General features: G+C 42.4%; 1 protein-coding gene across 4 annotated transcripts in view; it reads left to right on the forward strand.

Moving 5' to 3' along the window:
* LOC136391045 (histone-lysine N-methyltransferase PRDM9-like) overlaps positions 1-24,815 on the forward strand; it is a 117,900-nt gene that overhangs the window by 12,094 nt on the left and 80,991 nt on the right. The window contains exon 7 of one of the 4 annotated variants that reach the window (XM_066362925.1): positions 3,497-6,469. The exons of the other annotated variants lie outside the window; for them this stretch is intronic. Coding sequence (XP_066219022.1) covers positions 3,497-5,346 — 1,850 coding nt within the window. The 3' untranslated portion in view covers positions 5,347-6,469. Of the gene's footprint in view, positions 1-3,496; positions 6,470-24,815 lie in introns of those variants that run through there. 4 annotated transcript variants of the gene reach the window in all.

The raw sequence follows: 24,815 nt of genomic DNA on the forward strand, positions 1-24,815 counted from the left end.
GTTGTTTATTGCCATTTTATTTTTTAAAACTGTATTTTTTCTTTGCTATACTTTTTTCCCACTTTAATCTGTTTACAACAAACCCCTTAACATTTCCTGTAGCATTGGTTTGTTTGTAATGAATTCCTAATTTTTAAAAAAAATATTCTGTTTATTTTTTTCTATTTTCTTAATCTTTTATTTTTATTGAATTCAGAGAGAGGAAGGGGGGTAAGTGGGAGACAGAAGCATCAATCTGTTTCTGTATGTGCCCCAGCCAAGGACTGAACCAGCCACCTCTGCATTGCAAGACAATGCTCTAGCCAAGCGAGCCATCCAGCCAGGGCCTAATTAATTTTTTTGTTTGTTTTTTCTTTTTGTCTGGGAAGCTTTTTATTTCTTCTTCAATTTTAAATGATAGCCTTGCTGGATAAAGTATTTTTGGTTGTAGGCTCTCGTTCTGCATTACTTTGAATATTTCTTGCCATGCCCTTTTGGCTTCAAATGTTTCTGTTGAGAATTCGGATGTCATTGTTTTGGGGGCTCATTTGTAGGTGATGGCCTTTTTTTCTCTAGCAGCTTTTAATATTTTCTCTTTATCGCTTAGTTTTGGCATTTTAATTATGATGTGTCTTGGTGTAGGTCTTTTGGGGTTTCTCTTTAATGGAGTTCTCTGTGCTTCTTGAACTTCTGAAATTCTTGCTTCCATCAATTTAGGGAGGTTTTCAGCTATGACATGATTGAATAAAGTTTCTATCCCTCATTCTTTCTCTTCTTCTTTAGGAACCCCTCTGATGCAAATGTTATTTCTCTTCATGTTATCACAGAGCTCTCTAAAAGTTACCTCAGACTTTTTGAGTCTCTTTTTTCTGCTCTGCTTCTGTGCCTTCATTTATCATGTTTTCTAACTTGCTGATTCAATCCTCAGCTTCATCCATCCTGCTTTTAATTTCTTCTATTGTGGTCTTCATTTCTGATATTGTATTTGTCACCTACAACTGATTCTTTTTTAATATTTCAATGTCCTTTTTTATACTTGCTATCTCTTTATTTAGGTGTTCATAATGACCATCCATTGTTGTTCTAAGATCCCTAAGCATCCTAACAATCATTATTCTAAACTCTGTATCTGGCAGTTTTGTTATTTTCATATCACTCAGTTCCTTTTCTGGAGATTTCTCTTGTGGTTTCATTTGGATTGCACTTTTCTGTCTTCTCATTATGTCTGTGTGTTTGGGTGTGTTGTTTGTAGAGCTGGTTGAGTCTAGGTTTGGTGTTGTCTGCCTCTAATTTTTATTTGTGTTATTTCTAGGTCTTCTTGGGTTGTTATCAGCTGTTGTTTATAATCCACTGTCAGGTTTGGCTTTTCTAGTCGAGCCAATTCGAAGTCTTGATTTGTTTGTTTTTTTCTGAGTTATCTCAGTGGTAGTCTTGTTTACTGATCTCAGCAAGGGGCTTATTTGAAACTGTTCTTATTGTCCAGATTTGGTTTTTCACACTGATTGTTCCTAAATTAATATGTAATCCAGTTTGGTGGTGTGAGCTGGGAGTCTGTGCATCTGCCTACTCCGCTGCCATCTTCAGGTCTCTCTAGGACAAATATTTCTTGAGAAGCCAATGATTTCCTAAGCCCTTTTGATACTGTTTGTTCACTGCTCCTGCCATTCTCCAGGCTCCAGGTAAAATAAGAAACTGCCATTCACCAATAAGCAAGGAATATGATAGCCTTTTAACACAGCACTAACCATACTTTCTATGAAGATGGAAAAAATTTAAGAAATTTAATTTTTTTAAGTGAGAGGAAGAAAGATAGATTCCTTAATGTGCCCCAACCAGGATCCACCCAGCAACCTCAGTCTGAGATCCATGTTCAGACTAGCGAAGTTATCCTCAGCACCTGAGGTCAACACTTGAACTAACTGAACTATCGAGCTGATGATTGAACCAATTAAGACACTGACTGTGGGAGGGGAAGAGAGAAAGAAGAGAGATGGAGGGGAAGAGAAGCAGATAGTCGCTTTTTTTTTCTTTTTCTGAAGCCAGAAACAGGGAGCGGGGAGGCAGTCAGACAGACTCACGCATGCACCCAACCAGGATCCGCCCAGCAGGCCCACCAGGGGGTGATGCTCTGCCCATCTGGGGTGTTGCTCTGTTGCGACAAGAGCCAGTCCAGCACCTGAGGCAGAGGCCACAGAGCAATCCTCAGTGCCTGGGCAAACTTTGCTCCAATGGAGCCTTGGCTGCAGGAAGAAAAGAGAGAGACAGAGAGATAAAAGTGGGGAGGGGTGGAGAAGCAGATGGGCGCCTCTCCTGTGTGCCGTGGCTGGGAATCAAATTCGGGACTCCTGCACGCCAGGCCGACGTTCTACCACTGAGCCACCCAGCCAGGGCAGATAGTCACTTTTCATGTGTGCACTGACCAAAGTTTGAACCTGGGCATCCACATGCTGGGCCAACACTCTACCCACTAGGAAAACAAGCATTGGCCTGTTTTCTGAGGGCCACCTCTGTATAGCATATAGGGTAAGAGCAGAGGTTCAATAGATGCTCAGAAGCCTGGAATACAGTGCTGTGATTCGAGCTAAGATGCTGGAAACTTTCCTGAGTGAGGTGGGATGATGGTGCTGTTCTTGCCTATAGGGTGGCTTATTCTTTAAGGTTTGATTTGTTAGTTTTTGGAGAATAGAGTTCAGTGGGAATCCTCTCAGAGATTACTTTATCTCTGAGAGAGAAGATTATGAATTAGCTGGAGAGGGATAGAATCAGGCATGCAAGAAGTATGATTGTGGGTCCTGGCTAGTTAGCTCAGTTGGTTAGAGCTGCAACCTGTAATACCAAGGATGAGCCTGTGGCAGGGCACATATGAGAAATGACCAATGACTGCATGTCTAGATAGAACAATGAATAAATGCCTCTCTCTCTCTTTTTTCTTCTTTTATTTTCTCCTTCTCCTCTTCCTCCTCTTTTTCTTCTTCTTCCTCCTGCTTTTCTGCTCAAAAATGAATCAATTTTTAAAAAATATGATTGGGGAAATATTTTGAAAAAGGACTTTCCATTGTATATGAAATGGGCTGACACTGAATAAAATCAAGTATGAATATTTGATGTGAAGCTTGAGGAAGGACATATTGTTAGTTTTTCATCTGTCAAAAACTATGATGGAAGCAATTCCTAGCTGGAGTCAGTGGTCTTTATAAAGAACTGTGTTAAAAGCTACATGTAGATAGGAAATGTCAACATTTTCCACCATACAAGGGGTGAAAGAGCCTCTGATGCTACTTGACAGTCCCTCATCTGGCAATGCATAGAAAAAACCCTTGGCATGTGCTTTCTGGATTTCTAAAGAAGATATAGTACATAAAAATCAAAAGAGAAAAGAGACTGTAAAAAACTTTGTAGGGGAGAGAGAGAATACATTGTCAACCCCATAAGAATGACTCATGGGACAGGTCTTAACAAAACATATGACACAGGCAGCCTTGTCAACATCTGTCCTGACCAAAATTTTCTCTTTCAGCAGAACCACAGCCAGATATACACCCATGTTCTTCCTTCTCTCTGGCCTTCTCCAGTCAGAACTTTCTCAGTCAACATGTGGGATGCAATCACCTCTCTGATATTCTTCCTGGAATATCTACAAGAAAACACCTCCAATCAAAAGATTCCTACCCAGAGAAAGAAAATCAGCAGCAGCATCATACTGATACACACAACGGGAATGACAAAGCTGAAGGTCAAAAGGTCAAAGAAAAGTCCAAACATTTGATTAAAAAAAACAGGCCGAGGAGGATTTCAAGGGCTTTTTTCAAACCTCCGAAAGGACACATGAAAAGCTCTACTGAGCAAGAGAGAATGATACAGAAAGCACCAAGCACAGGCCAGAAAGTGAATTCAGTGGACCCAGAAAAACTGTCTATGAGAGTAGTAATGTCAACAAATGAAGCTATCAGGTATGGAGATTGTCTGCAAGGCTTTGATGATGGGTCACATCTACTCAAAAACCAGAGAACACACTCAGGTGAAAAGAACTATGTTTGCAGGCAGTGTGAGCGAGGCTTTTCAAAAAAGTCAGACCTCCTCAGACACCAGAGGACACACTCAAGGAAGAAGCCCAATGTTTGCAGGGAGTGTGAACAAGTCTTTTCACTGAAGTCACATCTTCTCACACAGCAGAGAAAACACTCTGGAAAGAAATTCTATGTTTGCAAGGAGTGTGAGCGAGGATTTTCACAGAAGTCAACTCTCTTCAGACACCAAAGGACACACTCAGTTCAGAAGCCTTATGTTTGCAGGGAGTGTGAACGAGGCTTTACACAAAAGTCACATCTTCTTACACACCAAAGAACACACTCAGGGGAGAAGCCCTATGTTTGCAGGGAGTGTGAACGAGGGTTTACACGAAAGTCATATCTCCTAATACACCAGAGAACACACTCAGGAGAGAAACCCTATGTATGCAAGGAGTGTGATCGAGGCTTTACACAAAAGTCAAATCTCCTAAGACACCAGAGAACACACTCAGGGGAGAAGCCCTATGTTTGCAGGGAGTGTGAGCGAGGCTTTTCACTGAAATCAACTCTCCTCACACACCAGAGGATACACTCAGGGGAGAAGCCCTATGTTTGCAGGGAGTGTGAGCGAGGCTTTTCACAGAAATCATCTCTCCTCTCACACCAGAGAACACACTCAGGGGAGAAGCCGTATGTTTGCAGGGAGTGTGAGCGACGCTTTACATGGAAGTCTGTTCTTCTGAGACACCTGAGGACACACTCAGGAGAGAAGCCCTATGTTTGCAGGGAGTGTGATCGAGGCTTTTCACTGAGATCAACTCTCCTCACACACCAGAGAACACACTCAGGGGTGAAGCCCTATGTTTGCAGGGAGTGTGAGCGAAGCTTTTCATTGAAATCAACCCTCCTCACACACCAGAGAACACACTCAGGGAAGAAGCCCTATGTTTGCAGGGAGTGTAATCGAGGCTTTTCACTGAAATCAACTCTCCTCACACACCAGAGAACACACTCAGGGGAGAAGCCCTATGTTTGCAGGGAGTGTAATCAAGGCTTTTCAAGGAAGGCACATCTCCTCACACACCAGAGAACACACTCAGGGGAGAAGCCCTATGTTTGCAGAAAGTGTGAGCGAGGCTTTACACAAAAGTCATATCTCATCACGCACCAGAGAACACAATCAGGGGAGAAGCCCTATGTTTGCAGGGAGTGTGAACGAGGCTTTACACCAAAGTCAGATCTCTTAAGACACCAGAGAATACACTCGGGGGAGAAGCCCTATGTTTGCAGGAAATGTAATCAATGCTTTTCACAGAAGTCACATCTCCTCAGACACCATAGAACACACTCAGTGTAGAAGTGCTATGGTTGCAGCGAATGTGAGTGAGGTTTTTCACAGAAGTCAACTCTCCTCAGACTCCAGAGGACACACTCAAGGGAGAAGCCCTTTGTTTACAAGGAGAGTGAGTGAATCATTAGCATTAAATTGCATCTCCACATTCATAGCTCTTACACAGGTCATAACCCAGCTCTGAGAGGACTTCATAGGAAGTTTACTGACCCCTTATTCTTATAAAATTTTAATTAGTATAGAAGTAACTAAACAACTTCTTCACTTTCATGACAAAAGGTGAGCGACAAATAGTTCTTCAAGTGATATTGGAATGTCAACACCAATATTCTCCTATTCTAATAAATCTTCATAAAACTATGATGTCCACATACCTCATTCTTTCCTCCCCGTCACTGAAAGCAGAGAGTTTCCAGAGGGCCATAGAGAACTCACACTGTCAAGCACAGAAACTCAACCCCTAAAAAACATAGAAATCTGAAGTCCGTTTACATAGGTTACTTCTCAGGGAGAGGGATTTGAGACAGACTCACCAGGGAAAGTGATTTCCTTCACTCCAGGGAAGTGGAGGCTTCTCTCCTTGTAGGCTCACCACCCTCCTCCCTTGGCTTTTCTTGGCTCCTGTCCTGGTTTTCTCTGACCTCTGTAGTCTCTGGTGAAAACCAGGAAGGAATATGTGCATGTGCATGTCTGTGTCCCTGGCTCAGACTGGGCAGCTAGTGTCCCTTACTCTCTCCTCACTGTTTCTTTAGGGTGAGAATCTTATGGTGTACACCACATGGACTCTAGATCATTCCTTAGAGGGTTTCAATCTAAGCTCTGCCTTCACCAGCTTTGTGACCTAAGGCAGGATTCTCAACTCCTCTTTGCCTGTTTTTTAATCTATAAAATGGAAATGGTGCCTGAGCAAGCAGTGGTGCAGTGCATAGAGCATTGGAATGGGATGGAGATGACCCAGGTTCAAAATGCCAAGGTTGCTGGCTTGAGCACAGGTTCACCAGCTTGAGTGCAGGGTTGCATGCTTGATCATGGAATCATAGATATGATCTTATGGTCACTGTCTTGAAGTTCAATGTTGCTGGCTTGAGCAAGGAGTCACTTGTGCTTTAGTCTCCTGCTCAAGGCACATATGAGACAAAGAATTAAAGCTTCTTATCTCATTTCCTTCCTGTTTGTCACTATCTGTTCCTTTCTCTGTGTCTCTAAAAAAATTTTTGGTTTTCTGTCTCCACACTCTAACATGAATAAAATAAAATAAAATGACTAGGCCTGACCTGTGGTGGTGCAGTGGATAAAGCATTGACCTGGAATGCTGAGGTTGCTGGTTCAAAACCCTGAGTTTGCCTGGTGAAGACACAGATGGGAGTTGATGCTTCCTGCTCCTCTCCCTTCTCTCTCTCTCTCTCTCTCTCTCTCTTTCTCTCTTTCTCTCTTTCTCTCTCTCCTCTCATGAATAAAATAAAATCTTTAAAAAAAATAAAGTAAAATGAATTAAACTCTCCAGATCAAGGCATATATGGAATTTCTGCTTTCTGCTTTTCCCCCTTCTCTCTATCTCCACTCTCTAAAATAAATGTTAAAAATAAATAAAACAGAAATTGCTACATGATCAGTCTGCAGGATTCAAGATCTTCATTCCAATAATTTGAAGTCATTTTGGCTCAGATAAACTCCTTAAAAACTCCCAGTTTTCTGTGCCTGACCTGTGGTGGTGCAGTGGATAAAGCGTCGACCTGGAAATGCTGAGGTCGCCGGTTCAAAACCCTGGGCTTGCCTGGTCAAGGCACATAGGGGAGTTGATGCTTCCTGCTCCTCCCCCCTTCTCTCTCTATCTCTCTCCTCTCTCTCCCTCTCCTTCTCCCTCTCCTTTCTAAAATGAATAAATAAAATTAAATTTAAAAACTCCCAGTTTTCATGTTTCTTATTTGACAAGACCAAGTACCTAACCTTGTAAAAATAAGCTCTGCCTGATATATGATTAGAAAATGGCAAATTCAGACTACTATATTATAGCACTAACATCTGTTAAAACTGCTCAAGTTTAAATATGAGAGTACCAATGTTCTCATGCATTCATTAATTCTTAGATGTCCCCTAAGGATTCAGCCTATAACTTTGGTGTATCAGAATGACGCTCTAACTAAGCTTCCTGGCCAGGGCATAACCATGGATTTCATCCAACTCTCTCATTTAAAGACAGAAAATACCTCTTTCAGAATCAATAGATTACCACAAAAAAAGAAAACCAGTAGAGAGAAAACTTAGTTAACATAAGCAGGTATGTGGATCAACTGAGGAAGGAGGTGCAGGCCCCCTCTTCACTGAAGAGAAAAAACAAGAATGCAAGAGAAGAGAGCCTGCATGGGTAACTGAGTCAGACAGTTCTAGATTAACTACTTTCTATAGTTCTCTGAAAAGGTGCCTGGGACTACTTGCTACACAGAGAAAGAAAGATAGAACTTATCTGAAAACCCCTTTTTCTTTTCTCAAAAGATTTTAAGAAACCATGTTTACATACCTTAATTAAAAATTCCAACACATCCTCTGATTCCACCTAAATTCACCCTCCCATCCTGGAGTCATGAGAGTGACATGTACCTCTAGACAAAGGGATCACGAGCCCCTTGCATGAATATTTGTATTCTGTAAAAGGTATATAAGATGTAAGAAATCTAACTTTGAGGAGCACATGTTTGATTTCCTCTTTGGGGATCATGCTGCTCCACCAGCTAAATAAATCCTACTTCCTTCATCAAGTTGTCTGGGCAGTTTTGTCTTGCCTTGATTCCTGCAATACAACCACTGACAGATAATGCACTGTACCCACCCCTGTTCCTTCTGACTGCCACCAAGGTGTTGTTCCAAAAATGCACACGACCTAACAGCAGTGACACAGACTGAGGACACATTTAAAAGGGACCATATTTCACTATAAAGCAAGTGACAACAAACTTTCAAGATGTGAAATTATATAACCTGTTTCCACCTCTCATGACAGCTGACCTTGAAATCCTTATTAGCAGATAAACCAGGAAGTCCTTTTACTTACAGTTATAAAATACAATTTTACATAACCTGTAACATACATGGTAATTAAAATTCTAAAATAATTTTATCTACTGAAGGAGAATAATTTTTTAAAAACTATGGTACCATGAACAGATGGCTCAGTGCATGGAGTGTCCCCCCCTGTGTGCCAAGGTTTTGGGTTTTGTCACAGGTCTCAGCACCTAAGAGAAGTGGCCAAGAAATAATTTTATGCTTCTCTTTCTAAAATCAAAAATATATAAATATTTAATGCAAAAATCTGTGATAGAGCCCTGGCCGGTTGGCTCAGCGGTAGAGCGTCGGCCTAGCGTGCGGAGGACCCGGGTTTGATTCCCGGCCAGGGCACACAGGAGAAGCGCCCATTTGCTTCTCCACCCCTCCACCATGCCTTCCTCTCTGTCTCTCTCTTCCCCTCCCACAGCCGAGGTTCCATTGGAGCAAAGGTGGCCCGGGCGCTGGGGATGGCTCTGTGGCCTCTGCCTCAGGCGCTAGAGTGGCTCTGGTCGCAACATGGCGATGCCCAGGATGGGCAAAGCATCGCCCCCTGGTGGGCAGAGCATTGCCCTATCGTGGGTGTGCCGGGTGGATCCCGGTCAGGCGCATGCGGGAGTCTGTTTGACTGTTTCTCCTTGTTTCCAGCTTCAGAAAAATGCAAAAAAAAAAAATCTGTGATAGACCTGCAACATGCCTAGTGCATTTCTCTCAACAGAAAGGCAGAAAACAAAAGAGAAAAACTAAAAAAATGCAGATATCTCTTCAAACCATATTTCTATTTTTCACCTAGAAAAGACTACTTTTTTACCATCAACAATCTAATTCTGCACCTCACAGTGTTTCCTGCCCATTTCTGACTCCCATAGTGCCTCTCCTACACTGGAACCATTTTTTCTATCACTTTCCCAAAACATGACCAGCAGTTCCTTGGAAAAACTCCTCCCATACCTGAAGCAGAGGGCTGATGGGATGATGGACATCTCAGAACACAATGGAGTACTCTAATGTGCCATCAAGCCTACAAATATTGGAGCATTCTATCAAATATGACTAAATGGAACCTTGAGACTTCTCCCTGGAGCAGTATCCTAAGTTTTCTAGAATAGAATCTCCATTAGTTTTGCTCTGTTTCCCCATACAACATCATTACTGAACAGACACCAGAGTCCTTAGACAAATCAGGGCCCCATGGACCATAGACAACTCAAACTGAGCAATGGACCAACCGCCTAATCAAAAAGGAGACTCGGCACCGAACACCAAACACTGCTCTACAGAACCAACGGAGACTAGGGCACAACAATGCCAGAAACTGATACGGCACCTTGAACACCAGAGTCCATACATCATGTCCTAGAACTGGAGTTGCTTGTGGCCCCACACTGGAACTCGGAAACGAGGCTACATGCAAGGGGTCCCCAGGTGCACAGCAGAATACAGATTCAACAACAAACCCTGGAGACAGACTCCTGATCTGTACCCAACCTTATAACCAAACTTCAGACAAGGAGCCAAACAACAAACCCCACCTGCAAAATGACAGATACAGGAGCTGAACCTGATACTCACAATGCAAACAGAGGCAGGACTCTATAAAGGACATCTCATGACTCCCTAAGTCCAAGCAGTGAGCTTCAAAATGTATTTCATTACCAGTGTAAATGTAGAATAAAGAAACATCACTAGCAGCCCTACCACATTCCACCAAACTTTCAAAAAATAAACCAAGAAACAGACAGAGGGAACAGTAATAATGCTTACCCTTAGCTGACACATGTCCATGATCTCAGCTGCAGGACTCCCCAGGACTTAGTGCCCCAGCCATTCAAGTCACAGGCCAACTCATTGACACTGTGGATGATGAAATTTAAAAATATCCTCATACTTTGAAAGTTCTAGCAGCTGGGCTAATAAGTAAAATAATAAATTGAACAAGGGATATGCAATGTATAATAATAAAGGTTCAAGGGGAACTGATATTCCCAAGAATAGAAGACAATGAGCTTATACTGGGTGTATAGAAAACTGCAATACACCTGACCAGGTGGTGGTGCAGTGGATAGAGCATCAGACAGGGATGCAGAGGACCCAGGTTTGAGTACCCAAGGTCATAAGCTTGAGCACAAGCTCATCTGGTTTGAGCAAAGCTCAGCAGCTTTGACCCAAGGTTGCTGGTTTAGCAAGATGTTACTCAGGCTGCTGAAGTCCCATGGTCAAGGCACATATGAGAAAGCAATCAATGAACAACTAAGGTATCACAACAGAAAACTGAGGATTGATGCTTCTCATCTCTCTCTGTTTCTGTCTGTCTGTTCCTATCTATTCCTCTCTCTGACTCTCTCTCTATTTTTGTAAAAAACAACAAAAAAGGACACTTCAAAAACTGAATAACAGAATGTAATATTTTTTTGAAAAAAAATGTATTCATTGATCTTAGAAAAAGACAGAAGAGAGAGAAAGAGAAAACGTAAAGAAGTGGAAACATCACCTCAGAGAAGTTGCCTCTCATAAGTGCCTTGACCCAGGAAGCTTCGAGTTTAAAACTGGCAACCCCAGCATTCCAATTCAATGCTCTATCCACTGCACCACCACAGGTCAGGCCAGAATCTTATATTCACAAAGGTGACATGGATAACATGCAGCTAATTTGAGAACATGTGACACATCTCACAGATTACTTTTTGTTGGGAAACTCCAAAACTTATTGGACACAAATTGGGTCAATAAGCTGGTCCTTGCAGTCTTCATGTCTCACACTAAGGTACTTGTACTTAAGTTCTCTTCTGAAACCGGCATGTGCACAAGGTGACAGAGAAGCACACTTCACACATATTTAAAGAGACCACGAAGCAACAGAAATCAAGCTTTATAGTTTGAAAGAACATAAAGTGAATGTCTTGCTGTCATGGCCATGAACCTAAAAAACATTAATGACAAAGACCTATGAGCTCCTTATAATTTAAGTTATAAATGACATTTTCTAAATAACACATCAAATGCATCACAATTGGAAATTTAATATATCTTTGATTGAATGATAATTAAAATACTACATTTAAAAAAACCCTATGTGGCACTGGCCATGTAGTTCAGTACAGATGCCATTTTCCCAAATACTAAAGTTAATGGTGTGAGCCCCACTGTTGTCACCTAAAGGGAGCAACCAATCAGCACATAACTAAATGGAACAACTAAGTGGAGCAATGATTGAATGCTTCTCTCAGTGTGGCTCAAGTGAATGGATAAATTTGAAAAACCAATAAAAGTGGAGTGATGAATCCACATCATGGCCACTATGTTTCTCTCAGCAGGAGGGCAGAATAAAATGACAAACAACAGGCCCAGATTTCTATTAGGACCATGTTTCTATTCTTCAGGTGGGAGGGGTAACATTTCTTGACCATAAACACTCTGGATTCTGAACCTCAGTGTTTCCCACCCATTTTTTTACTAGTGCCTCTCCTACAATGGAACCTTTTTTGTCTTTCTTCCCCTCTCAGCTGGCTGGGAGTGCCTTAAGAAAACTCCTCCCAAACCTGAGACAGAGGGCTGAGGGGACAATGGACTTTTCAGGATACAATGGATTCCTCTAATGTACCATCAAGCCTATGAATACTGGAGCCTTCTGTCAGATTAGACTAACTAAAACCCTGAGGCTTCTCCCTGAAACACCGATTTCATTTTTTTTTTTTTTGCATATTTTTGTTTGTATGTTTCTGATGTGAAAACCAGGAGGCAGAGAAACACACTCCCATATGCCACTGACCAGAATCCATCTAACAAGGCCACTAGGGGGTGATGCTCTGCTCATCTGGGGCATTGCACCATTGCAACAGGAGCCATCCTCAGCACTCAGGCCAATTTTGCTCCATTGGAGCCTCTTCTGTTGTAGGGGAAGAGATAGTGAGAAACAAAAGGGGGAAGGGTTGAGAAGCAGATGGGCACTTCTCCTGTGTACCCTGGCTGGGAATCAAATGCAGGACTTTCATACATAGAGCTGATGCTCTACCACTGAGCCAAGTGGCCAGAGCCCACATATTCTGTTTTATAGAATAGAATCTCCAATTTGCTTTGCTCTTTTTCCCCACCAGTATCTCCTTTCCTGCCAATGTGAAGATAACAACCATTAGTAAACAGAGAGACCTTAGACAGAATCAGGACCCCAAGGACTCTAGACGACTGAAGCTGAGCACTGGACCGACTTCCAAACCAAAAAGAAAACTTGGCACTGAACTCCAAACACTGGTCCACAGAACCAACTGAGACTAGGAAACACGAATACCAGAAAGTGACATGGTGCCTTAGACCCCAGAGTTTATACATCATGCCCTAGAACTGTAGCTCCTCATGGGCCCCACACTAAAACTCAGATATGAGGCTACAAGAAAGGGACCTCAGACCCTGGATGCACAACAGAATACAGATTTAACCACAGACCCTGGAGACAGACTCCCGATGTGTAACCAAGACCCCATAACCAGACTTCAGACATGGAACCAAGTGCCTGACCCCACTTGCTGCATGACAAATGCAGGAGCTAAATCTGATACTTACAATGCAAACACAGCCAGTATTCCATAAAGGAAACCTCATAGCTCCCTAAGTTCAACAAGGAAGCTAAAATATATATTTCACCATCAATGTAAATGTAGAAGAGAGAAACATAACTCACAGCACTACCACATTCTACCAAACCCCCAAAAAACCAAGTAACTGACAGAGGAAACAGAAACAATGCTTACCCTTAGCTGACACATGTCCATGATCTCAGCTGCAGGACTCTCCAGGAGTTACTGCCCCAGCCATTCATTCACAGGACAACTCATTGACACTGTGGGCAATAAAATTTAAAAATATCCTCATACTTTGAAGGTGCTAGCAGCTGAGCTAATAATCAGATGAAATAATGAGATGGACAAGAGATATTAATCACATAATACAGGGGTCCCCAAACATTTTACACAGGGGGCCAGTTCACTGTCCCTCAGACCGTTGGAGGGCCAGACCATAAAAAAAAACTATGAACAAATCCCTATGCACACTGCACATATCTTATTTTAAAGTAAAAAAACAAAACGGGAATAAATACAATATTTAAAATAAAGAACAAGTAAATTTAAATCAACAAACTGACCAGTATTTCAATGGGAACTATGCTCCTCTCACTGACCACCAATGAAAGAGGTGCCCCTTCCGGAAGTGCAGTGGGGGCCGGATAAATGGCCTCAGGGGGCCACATGTGGCCCGCAGGCCGTAGTTTGGGGACCCCTGACATAATACATGCTCAAGTGAAATTCACATTCCCAAGAATATAAGACAATGAGGTTATATTGCATTTATAGGACATTTCAAAAACCTTACTAACAGAATTTTAGATTTTTGGGAAAAATGTTATAGTGATTATAGAGAAATATGAGGAGACAGACAGAAAGGGAGAAAAGTAGAAAGCATTACCTCAGAGTAGTTGCCTCCCATGTGTGCCTTTACCCGGCAACGCTAGAGTTTTAAACCAGCAACCTCAATGTTTCAAATCTATACTCTATTCACTGTGCCACCACATGTCAGGCCAGAGTCTTGGATTCTTTTTTTTTACCTTTTTTTTTTTTTATAGACAGAGTCAGAGAGAGGGACAGACAGGGACAGATAGACAGGAATAAAGAGAGATGAGAAGCATCAATCATCAGTTTTTTCATTGTGACACCTTAGTTGTTCATTGATTGCTTTCTCATATGTGCCTTGACCATAGGCCTTCAGCAGAGCAAGTGACCCCTTGCTTGAGCCGGCAACTTTTGGTCCAAGCTAGAGAGCTTTGCACAAACCAGATGAGCCCGCACTCAGGTGGCGAACTCAGGGTCTCAAACCTGGGTCCTCAGCATCCCAGTTTGACACTCTATCCAGTGTGCCACCACCTGGTCAGGCCAGAATCTTGGATTCTTAAAGGTGACAATGACATGCCCTAGCCAGTTGGCTCAGAAGGAGAGTGTTGACCAGGCATGTGGAATTCCTGGATTCAATTTCCTGTCAGGACACACAGGAGAAATGCCCATCTGCTTCTCCACCCTTTCACTTCTCCTTCCTCTCTATCTGTCTCTTCCCTTCTTGCAGCCAAGGCTCCATTGGAACAGAGTTTTCCCGGCTTCTGAGGACAGCTCCATGGCCTCCAGTTAAGGCGCTAGAATGGCTCTGGTTGCAGCCGAGCAATGTCCCAGATGAGCAGAGCATTGGCCCCCAGTGGGCATGCCAGTTGGATCTCGGTTGGGCACATGCAGGAGTCTATCTGTCTGCCTCCCCCCTCCTTCTCAGTTCATAAAAGAAGTGACTTGGATAACATGCAGCTAATTTGAGAACATGTAACAAACCTGACAGATTATTTTTGTTGGGAAACACAAAACCTATTAAACTCAAGAAATAAGGTAAGATGTCAACAAGCTGTTCCTTGTTGTCTTCATGTTAACACTAAGGTGATTGTACTTAAGTTCTTTTCTAAAACTACCATGGGCACAGAGTGACAACAGAGTAGTACACTTCAAACATATTGAAAAGGGACCACAAAGCAACAGAAAGCAATATCCAACCAGCTTTCAGGTTTAAAAAAATATAAAATATGTGTTTGGTTTTCAGGGCCATTAACCTAAAATATAGATTGAGAGAGAGACAGAGAGGAACAGGCAGGCAGAAAGACAGAGAGACAAGAAGAATCAATTTATCATTGTAGCACCTTAATTGTTCATTGATTGCTTTCCCTTATGGGCCTTGTGTAGGGGCCTACATCAAAGTGAGTGACCCCTTGCTCAAGCCAGAAACATTGGGCTTCAAGCCAGTGACCATTGGGCTCAAGCCAGCAATAATTGGGTCATGTCTATAATTCCACGCTCAAGCCAGTGACCCTGCACTCAAGCTGCTAAGCTCCTGCTCAAGTCGGATGAGCCTGCACTCAAGCTGGGGACCTCAGGGTTTAAAACCTGGGTCCTCTGCATTTCAGTACGATGCTCTATCCACTGCGCCACTGCCTGGTCTGGCTAAAAATATTAATAAAAGAGACACATGAGCTCCTTATGCTTTAAGGAATGAATGATATTTTCTAAATAACCTCCCCAAACACATCACAATTAGAAATATAAAATAACTTCAAGTGAATGATTAAATACTACATTAAAGAAAGCCTATGGGGCACTGGCCATGTAGCTCACTGCATACGGCACTGTACCAAACACCAACGTGACAGGTGTGAGCCCCATTGTTGGCACTTAAAAGGAACAACCTATGAGCACCTAACTAAATGGAACAACTAAGTGGAGCAATGAGCATGCTTCTCTCTCTCTCTCTCTCCTCTCTCTCAAATCAATGAAATAATTAAAATCCTAGGAAAAATTGAGTAATAAATCTGCAATGTGCCTCAAACTTTTCACTCAGGTGAAAAGTAGAAGAAATGGCAAACAAAAAACCCAAATCTTTTTTAAGACCATGTTTGTATTTTTTGGCTGGGACAAACTTTTTTTCCTGCTGTAAACCATCTCAGGTCTGTACCTCCCAGAGTTTTCCACCCACTTTTGACTCCCATGGTGCCTCTCCTACAATGGAACCATTTCCCTCTTGCTTCCCCAAAATACTTGGTGGCAGTGCCTTGGGGAAATCCTTCCCAAACCTGAGCCAGTGTGCTGAGGGGACAATGGACTTCTCAGGACACAATGGTTTCCTCTAATGTGCCATGAGGCCTATGAATACTGGAGCCTTCTATCAGATTAGACTAAATGGAGCCTTGAAACTTCTCCCTAGAGCAAGCATTTCAAGTTCCATAAAATATAGTGTCCAATTCTCTTCTCTCTCTTTCCCCATCCATATCTACATTCCTGCCAACATGAACACAACAAGCATTACTGAATAAGCATAAGAATCCAGAAAAACTTTTAGCTCACCAGGATCAAGGGGAAGAATGTTACAGTAATATAATGTTATAGTAATTAAATACATAGAAATATAGAAAGTATAGAAGATATATAAAAATGTTAGAATATAATATTAAAAGCTACTAAGGTAAGTGAATAACCTACACCCTTTGGGTGGGAGTTAACCTAGTGTATAGGGATATGATAGGCTAGACCAAGGGTCCCCAAACTATGGCCCGCGGGCCACATGCGGCCCCCTGAGGCCATTTATCCAGCCCCACCGCACTTCCAGAAGGGGCACCTCTTTCATTGGTGGTCAGTGAGAGGAGCATAGTTCCCACTGAAATACTGGTCAGTTGGTTGATTTAAATTTACTTGTTTTTTTTTTGTTTGTTTGTTTTGTGTGTTTTTTTGTTTTTTTACAGAGACAGTGAGTCAGAGAGACGGATAGACAGGGACAGACAGGAACAGAGAGAGATGAGAAGCACCAATCATTAGTCTTTCGTTGCGCGTTGCGACACCTTAGTTGTTCATTGATTGCTTTCTCATATGTGCCTTGACCGCGGGCCTTCAGCAGACCGAGTCACCCCTTGCTGGAGCCAGCGACCTTGGGTTCAAGCTGGTGGGCTTTTGCTCAAACCAGATGAGCCCGAGCTCAAGCTGGCGACCACCGGGTTCTCGAACCTGGGTCCTCTGCATCCCAGTCCGACGCTCTATCCACTGTGCCACCGCCTGGTCAGGCATTTACTTGTTCTTTATTTTAAATATTGTATTTGTTCCCGTTTTGTTTTTTGTTTTTACTTTAAAATAAGATCTGTGCAGTGTGCATAGGGATTTGTTCATAGTTTTTTTTATAGTCTGGCCCTCCAATTGTCTGAGGGACAGTGAACTGGCCCCCTGTGTAAAAAGTTTGGGGACTCCTGGGCTAGACCATGCCCTTAGCTCAGGGCCCAGTTAATGTGTGTGTGAAATTATATATAGATAAAAAGAGCTCTCTGCAAGAAACTCCCTAAACATGGCTTAATGTGACTATTCTGTAGATTAACAAAAAAAACCTCTCTGCAAGGAAATCCCAAAAAGTGGCTTGATATGATAATCCAGAGATTAACACCTGTTAGAAGGTGTATGCCAAAAAGGGTACTAAAGCCAATGGGTCCCCAGCTGCAGTTATTCGAACAGACTCCAACATTGAATGTGGAGTCTCCATGCTGGCCGCTCTAAATAAGGACAGTTGACAAGCACACGGATGGTGCCCCAGTAAGCTGTACACAGGTATGCCATATGATCTGTGAGTAATGAACTGCCTGTGTGATTCTTACAATTAACTTGTGTTGGTCATGTGTTTTCTCTAGTGGTGATTGGTCTCAGTACCACTACTGAGTAGAATCTGCATAGCCCCCTCAAGAGTAGTCTCAAAGAGGCTCCCAGCCTTGCTGTTAAGCAGGAGTGTCACACTTCATGGGGTAGTCAAATCAGGGATCCCTAATCTATGTAAAGCTTGGGATCTACTGTGACAGGGGAGCACTTCTCTAGGAAGCCAGCGTCTCTCTGAGGAGGATGTGGACAAAAAAGGGGCCACATGCTGAACCTGACAAGCTAAGGGGAGGCTTGCATAGTAGCCTTACAAACCCATAGACCTAAAATAACCACACAGGATGGTCTGAAATTAAAACTTTCTTTTTTTTTTTTTTTTTTGTATTTTTCTGAAGCTGGAAATGGGGAGACACAGTCAGACAGACTCCCGCATGCGCCCGACCAGGATCCACCCGGCACGCCCACCAGGGGCGATGCTCTGCCCACCAGGGGGCGATGCTCTGCCCCTCCGGGGCGTCACTCTGCCGGGACCAGAGCCACTCTAGCGCCTGAGGCAGAGGCCAAGGAGCCATCCCCAGCGCCCGGGCCATCTTTGCTCTAATGGAGCCTTGGCTGCGGGAGGGGAAGAGAGAGACAGAGAGGAAGGAGGAGGGGTGGAGAAGCAAATGGGCGCTTCTCCTATGTGCCTTAGCCGGGAATCGAACCCGGGTCCCCCTCACGCCAGGCCGACGCTTTACCGCTGAGCCAACCGGCCAGGGCCATTAAAATTTTCTAACTAGCCTGACTGGGCGGTGGTGCAGTGGATAGAGCATCGGACTGGGATGCGAAAGACCCAGGTTCGAGACCCTGAGGTCGCCAGCTTGAGCGCAGGCTCATCTGGTTTGAGTAAGGCTCACCAGCTTGGACCCAAGGTCGCTGGCTTGAGCAAGGGGTTACTTGGTCTGCTGAAGGCCCACGGTCAAGGCACATATGAGAAAGCAATCAATGAAAAATTAAAGTGTTGCAACACGCAATGAAAAACTAATGATTGATGCTTCTCATCTCTCTGTTCCTGTCTGTCTATCCCTCTCTCTGACTCTCTCTCTGACTCTGTTAAAAAAAAAAAAAAAAACTTTCTAACTAAAAGCAAGTAGTTTTTGGTGGGTAGTCATGTATACAGAGGTATTTTTCTCTAACAAAGGTCAAAGGCTTACTTTATGTGAGCCTATCTGTTGTCTTTTGCATCTACAATAATGTACCTGATAATGGCACCAGATAAAACTCAGGTCCAAGAGGGCTTCTTAGGTGAGAAAGAATTCAGGTGGGAAATAGGGTGCAGTGTTCAAGCAAAGCAAGCAGTTTATTAAGAAATCTGTGCACTTTGCACAAGACACAAGTGGGCAACTCAGCTTGTCTGAGCACCACTACCTGTTGGGGTCTTAAAGATAATGTACTTTTAAACTGTAACTTCCAAGGTTGCCTTTTAATGGTACTCTAACATAACAGTATTTCAAGGCCGTTTGAACCTAGATGAAATGGACAAATTCCTTGAAACATACAATCTTCCAAAAATCAATCTGGAAGAATCAGAAAACCTAAACAGACCGATTACACCAAATGATATCAAAACAGTTAGCAAAAAACTCCCAAAAAAGAAAAGTCCGGGGCCCGATGGCTTCACAACGAAATTCTACCAAATATTCAAAGAAGAACTAACTCCTATCCTTCTCAAACTATTTCAAAAAATTCAAGAGGAAGGAAGACTTCCAAACTCCTTTTATGAGGCGAGCATAATTCTGATTCCAAAACCAGGCAAAGACAACACAAAGAAAGAAAATTATAGGCCAATATCTCTGATGAATATAGATGCTAAAATTCTCAACAAAATATTAGCAAACCGGATCCAACAATATATGGAAAAAATCATACACCATGATCAAGTGGGATTTATTCTGGGGAGGCAAGGCTCGTACAATATTCATAAATCAATCAATGTGATTCATCACATAAACAAAAAAAAAGGAGAAAAACCATATGATAATTTCAATAGATGCAGAAAAAGCATTTGATAAAATCCAGCACCCATTCATGATCAAAACTCTCAGCAAAGTGGGAATACAGGGAACATACCTCAACATGATAAAGACCATTTATGACAAACCCATAGCCAACATCATACTCAATGGGCAAAAATTAAAAGCAATCCCCTTAAGATCATGAAAAGGCAGGGGTGCCCCCTTTCACCACTCTTATTTAACATAGTTCTGGAAGTCTTAGCCACAGCAATCAGACAAGAAGAAGAAATAAAAGGCAGTCAAGTTGGAAAAGAAGTAAAACTATCATTATTTGCAGGTGATATGATATTGTATATAGAAAACCCTAAAGTCTCAGTCAAAAAACTACTAGACCTGATAAATGAAATCAGCAAGGTGGCAGGATATAAAATCAATACTCAGAAATCAGAGGCATTTTTATACGCCAACAATGAACAGTCAGAAAGAGAAATTAAGGAAACAATCCCCTTCACAATTACAACCAAAAAAAAAAAGTACCTAGGAGTAAACTTAACCAAGGAGACTAAAGACTTGTACTCGGATAATTACAAAGCATTGATAAAAGAAATCAAGGAAGATACAAAGAAGTGGAAGCATATACCATGCTCATGGTTAGGAAGAATAAACATCATTAAAATGTCTATATTACCCAAAGCAATCTATAAATTCAATGCAATACCAATTAAAATACCAATGACATACTTCAAAGATATAGACCACATATTCCAAAAATTTATATGGAACCATAAAAGAACACGAATAGCTTCAGTAATCTTGAAAAAGAAGAATAAAGTGGGAGGTATCACACTTCCTGATATCAAGTTATACTACAAGGCCATTGTACTCAAAACAGCCTGGTACTGGCATAAGAACAGGCATATAGATCAATGGAACAGAACAGAGAACTCAGAAATAAACCCACAGTTCTATGGACAACTGATATTTGACAAAGGAGGTAAGGAAATACAATGGAGTAAAGACAGCCTCTTTAACAAATGGTGTTGGGAAAATTGGACAGCTACCTGCAAAAAAAATGAAACTAGATCACCAGCTTACACCACTCACAAAAATAAACTCAAAATGGATAAAAGACTTAAATGTAGGCCGTGAAACCATAAGCATCTTAGAAGAAAACATAGGCAGTAAGCTCTCCGATATCTCTCGGAGCAATATATTTGCTGATTTATCTCCACGAGGAAGTGAAATAAAAGACAGGATAAACAAATGGGACTATATCAAACTAAAAAGCTTTTGCATAGCTAAAGACAACAAGAACAGAATAAAAAGACAAAATACACAATGGGAGAACATATTTGACAATACATCTGATAAGGGGTTAATAATAAAAATTTATAAAGAATTTGTAAATCTCATCACCAGGAAGACAATCCAATCCAAAAATGGGCAAAAGAGATGAATAGACACTTCTCCAAAGAGGACATACAGATGGCCAATAGGCATATGAAAAAATGCTCAACATCACTAATCATTAGAGAAATGCAAATTAAAACCACAATTAGCTATCACCTCACACCAGTCAGAATGGCGCTCATCAACAAAACAACACAGAATAAGTGCTGGCGAGGATGTGGAGAAAAGGGAACCCTCCTGCACTGCTGGTGGGAATGCAGACTGGTGCAGCCACTGTGGAAAACAGTATGGAGATTCCTCAAAAAACTGAAAATTGAACTGCCTTTTGACCCAGCTATCCCACTTTTAGGAATATACCCCAAGAACACCATAGAATGGCTCCAAAAGGAGAAATGCACCCCCATGTTTGTGGCAGCATTGTTCACAATAGCGAAGATCTGGAAACAGCCCAAGTGTCTGTCAGAGGACGAGTGGATTAAAAAGCTTTGGTACATATATACTATGGAGTACTACTCAGCCATAAGAAGTGATGACATCGGATCATTTACAATAACATGTATGGACCTAGACAACATTATACGGAGTGAAATAAGTAAATCAGAAAAAAACTAAGAACTATATGAATCCATACATAGAAGGGACATAAAAATGAGACTCAGAGACATGAACAAGAATGTGATGGCAACAGGGGAGGAGGGTGGGGGGAGGGGGGAGGGGGTGAAGAAGGAGAGAGGGGTTGGGGGAGGGGCACAAAGAAAACCAGATAAGTGCTCCCACTGGAAGTGCTCGCTTACAGTAGGAGTGGGACGTGCACCTCACAAACCGTCCCGAGATTCTTCTCTGCTTCTCCCGCCCAGTTACATCTCCTCCCCCAACCCCGCCCTCGTGTCCCTTCCGCCCCTTCTGACATCCCTGGGGTCATGGATCCTCTCACTTGTACAGTTCTGACCCCAAGAGAACAGCCCCTGCCTGGCAGCACCTGGCCTCGCATCCACCGACATCCTCCCTCTTCCCGTGCAAAGTATCCACCTCGGGTCTGGGCCCCATTTCCCTCCGGTCCAATCCAGTACCTTTCTCTTGACCCTGCTTCTCATCTCTCACTGGTCAGCCTCTGGGGGACGGGCCCGCCGCTCACACCTGACTTTAGTTTTTTCTGGCTCATTCACATGAAAACACTCAGGAACCAGGGACACTCATCCACGTTTACCTTAGCAAAATAAATTCATTTACACTTCATAAAATTTAAAACTACAATAAAAAAGACACCTTCTTTTCAAAATCAAAACTCATACCACCACAAGGGAGACATTGTGAAATGCAAAAACCCTCAGGGAACACGCAGATTCCAAGAAAAACGGTGGGAAAATTTCTATGGGGGGGGGGCGAATAAAGTTTGACGGGCTTTCTATGAAAAATATTACAGTAATTTATAAATAGGAATAGGACAATTAATTCCTGCTGCTACTCATCACTGTAAACCTACTCTGGAACCCAGCTGCATTATGCGAACGTCATACAAATGGACATCATACAACACTTAGTACGGCAGAGGGCAAAACCCATGACTGCAAAGACCAGCGCTTCCTACCGCTGAGGTGGATGGACGCGGGAGTTCCTGCTTTCCACGCACTGCACACAAACTCAGAAACAGAAGCTCCCAATGACACACAGCAGAACTGCAAGAAAAACAGAAAAAATTATCATTGAAAAAGATGAATCACACCTCTCTTCTTCAGTAACGAGAAGACCCCCCCCCCTATCTCCTTCAAAATTGTCTGTAAGGAGAGAAAACACTTAACGTGAACGCAAAGTGGATTCCTCCTTCGTAGGGGACCCGCTCGCTGAACCTTCTCTGCGCACCTGCACTAAGGTGTCATTCCCCGAGATGCCCGCACGAGGGCGCCAGGGCATCGCGTGGACTGCGGCTGTAAAGGCGACTGTGTTCTGCTCCACACCTGCGGTGACACATAGAAACTATGTATCTTCCTCTTCTTACGGTTCCTTTAGAAATCCGCAACAAAAAGTAACTGCACAATCCCTATACTTGCAAATTGTAAAATACTTTTAAATAAACCCCAAGACGAATAACAAGGGCACTTACAATATAATTGGAACTGAAACGTAATTAACACCGTGCACCAAAACGTACAGGAAATTCTAAGTCTTACCTGAACCCATGAGTAAAGAAGAAAACCTGAAGCTGTATCACTTTTTCACTTTTCTTCACCACCTACGTGAGTAACTCCGTGCACCTCACCTCCACGCGGCCTGGACAATGGCAACACCTGGAGCCGGAGCCGTGGTCCCCGGGCCCCTTCTCACCGCGGGTCCGGACTGCACTGCGCCTGAGTCCATCCGCCCCACACGTCGCCTCTCCCCGCCTCTCGGGTCCTCCCTGTGCACCTCTGACCTCCACACCCTTCAAGGCCCTCGTTCGTTCATTATCTTTCAGGGACTCAGCCAGTTGCAAAGTGCCAGGACCAACCAGAACTGCAGACCTAAAGTTTAATGAACAAAAATCATAAAGATAGCCCTGGACAGTTCACTCAGTGGATAAACTGTCTGCCCGTATAGACAATGCAGGTTTCATTCTGGGTCAAAGGACCATCTGCTCCCCCGCCCAACCTCTCTCCTTTTTTCTCTTCTCTCCCTTTCCCCCTCCCCCCTCAGGCAGTGGAGCGTGGCCCCAGCGCTGTCACCTCAGGATCTGAAAACAGCTCCGTACCGAATTAATTGCAATAATCACACAGGCAATTTATTACTCACAAATCCTTTTGGCATGCCTGGGTACAGCTTAAGGGGGCCCTGTCGGCGTGCTCCTCTTGGCTGGCTTTGGTGAGAGCTCAGAGCGGCATGAAGACAGTCCACATCAACGTTGGAGTCTGGGCGACTACTGCAGCAGGGGGCCCTCAGCTTTAGTACCTTTTCTGGCCAATGCCTTCTAACAGGTGTCAATCTACAGGATTATTAGCTCATACCACCATTTTGGGAGTTCCTTGCAGGGAACTCTTTTTATGTTAATCTACTGAAATGTTTACATCAAACCACTTTTTAAGATGTTATTTACATTAACTTACAAAGTTGTGATACTAAGCCACTTCTTATCTATGTATAAGTTCACACACACACTAACTGGGCCCTGCTGGAAAGTCAGTCTGTTTAATCACATCTACACACACTATATTAATTAAATAAAATTATTTAATTTTCTTAATTATTTTAAATATTATTTTTAATTATTTATATATCTTCCACATTTTTGTTTTTTAATATTTCTATATATTTAATTACTATAACATTATATTACTACAACAGTTAACTTACAAAGTTATGACATCAAGCCACTTCTTATCTATGTATAACTTCATACACACACTAACTGGGCCTTGCTTGAAAGTCAGAGTCTGTTTATCACATCTACACACACTATATTAATTCCTATCCAGATGGCATAACTTTATTCAATTTCCTTATTTCTAATATTATATCTTAATTACTTTCATATATCTTCCATATTTTTTTATATTTCTATATGTTTAATTACTATAACATTATATTACTGCAACAGATCTCCAATCTTGCAGAGGCTCTCATTGTAACAATTTTTTAAATTTGTTTATTTAAAAAAACATTTTGGAGAGTAGAGAGAGAGAGAAGAGAGAGAAGGGGGGAAGAGCAGAAAGCATCAACTCCCATTTGTGTTTTGACCAGGCAAGCCCAGTCTTTTTATTTTAATTATTTTTTGTTTGTTCTTTTGTTTTATTCATTTAAGAGGGTAGAGAGAGAGGTAATTTCTTTAATCCATGTGAAATAAAAGAAAGGAGGGAAG

This window comes from Saccopteryx leptura, chromosome 1 (assembly GCF_036850995.1).
Source record: "Saccopteryx leptura isolate mSacLep1 chromosome 1, mSacLep1_pri_phased_curated, whole genome shotgun sequence".
Classification (NCBI taxonomy): domain Eukaryota; kingdom Metazoa; phylum Chordata; class Mammalia; order Chiroptera; family Emballonuridae; genus Saccopteryx; species Saccopteryx leptura.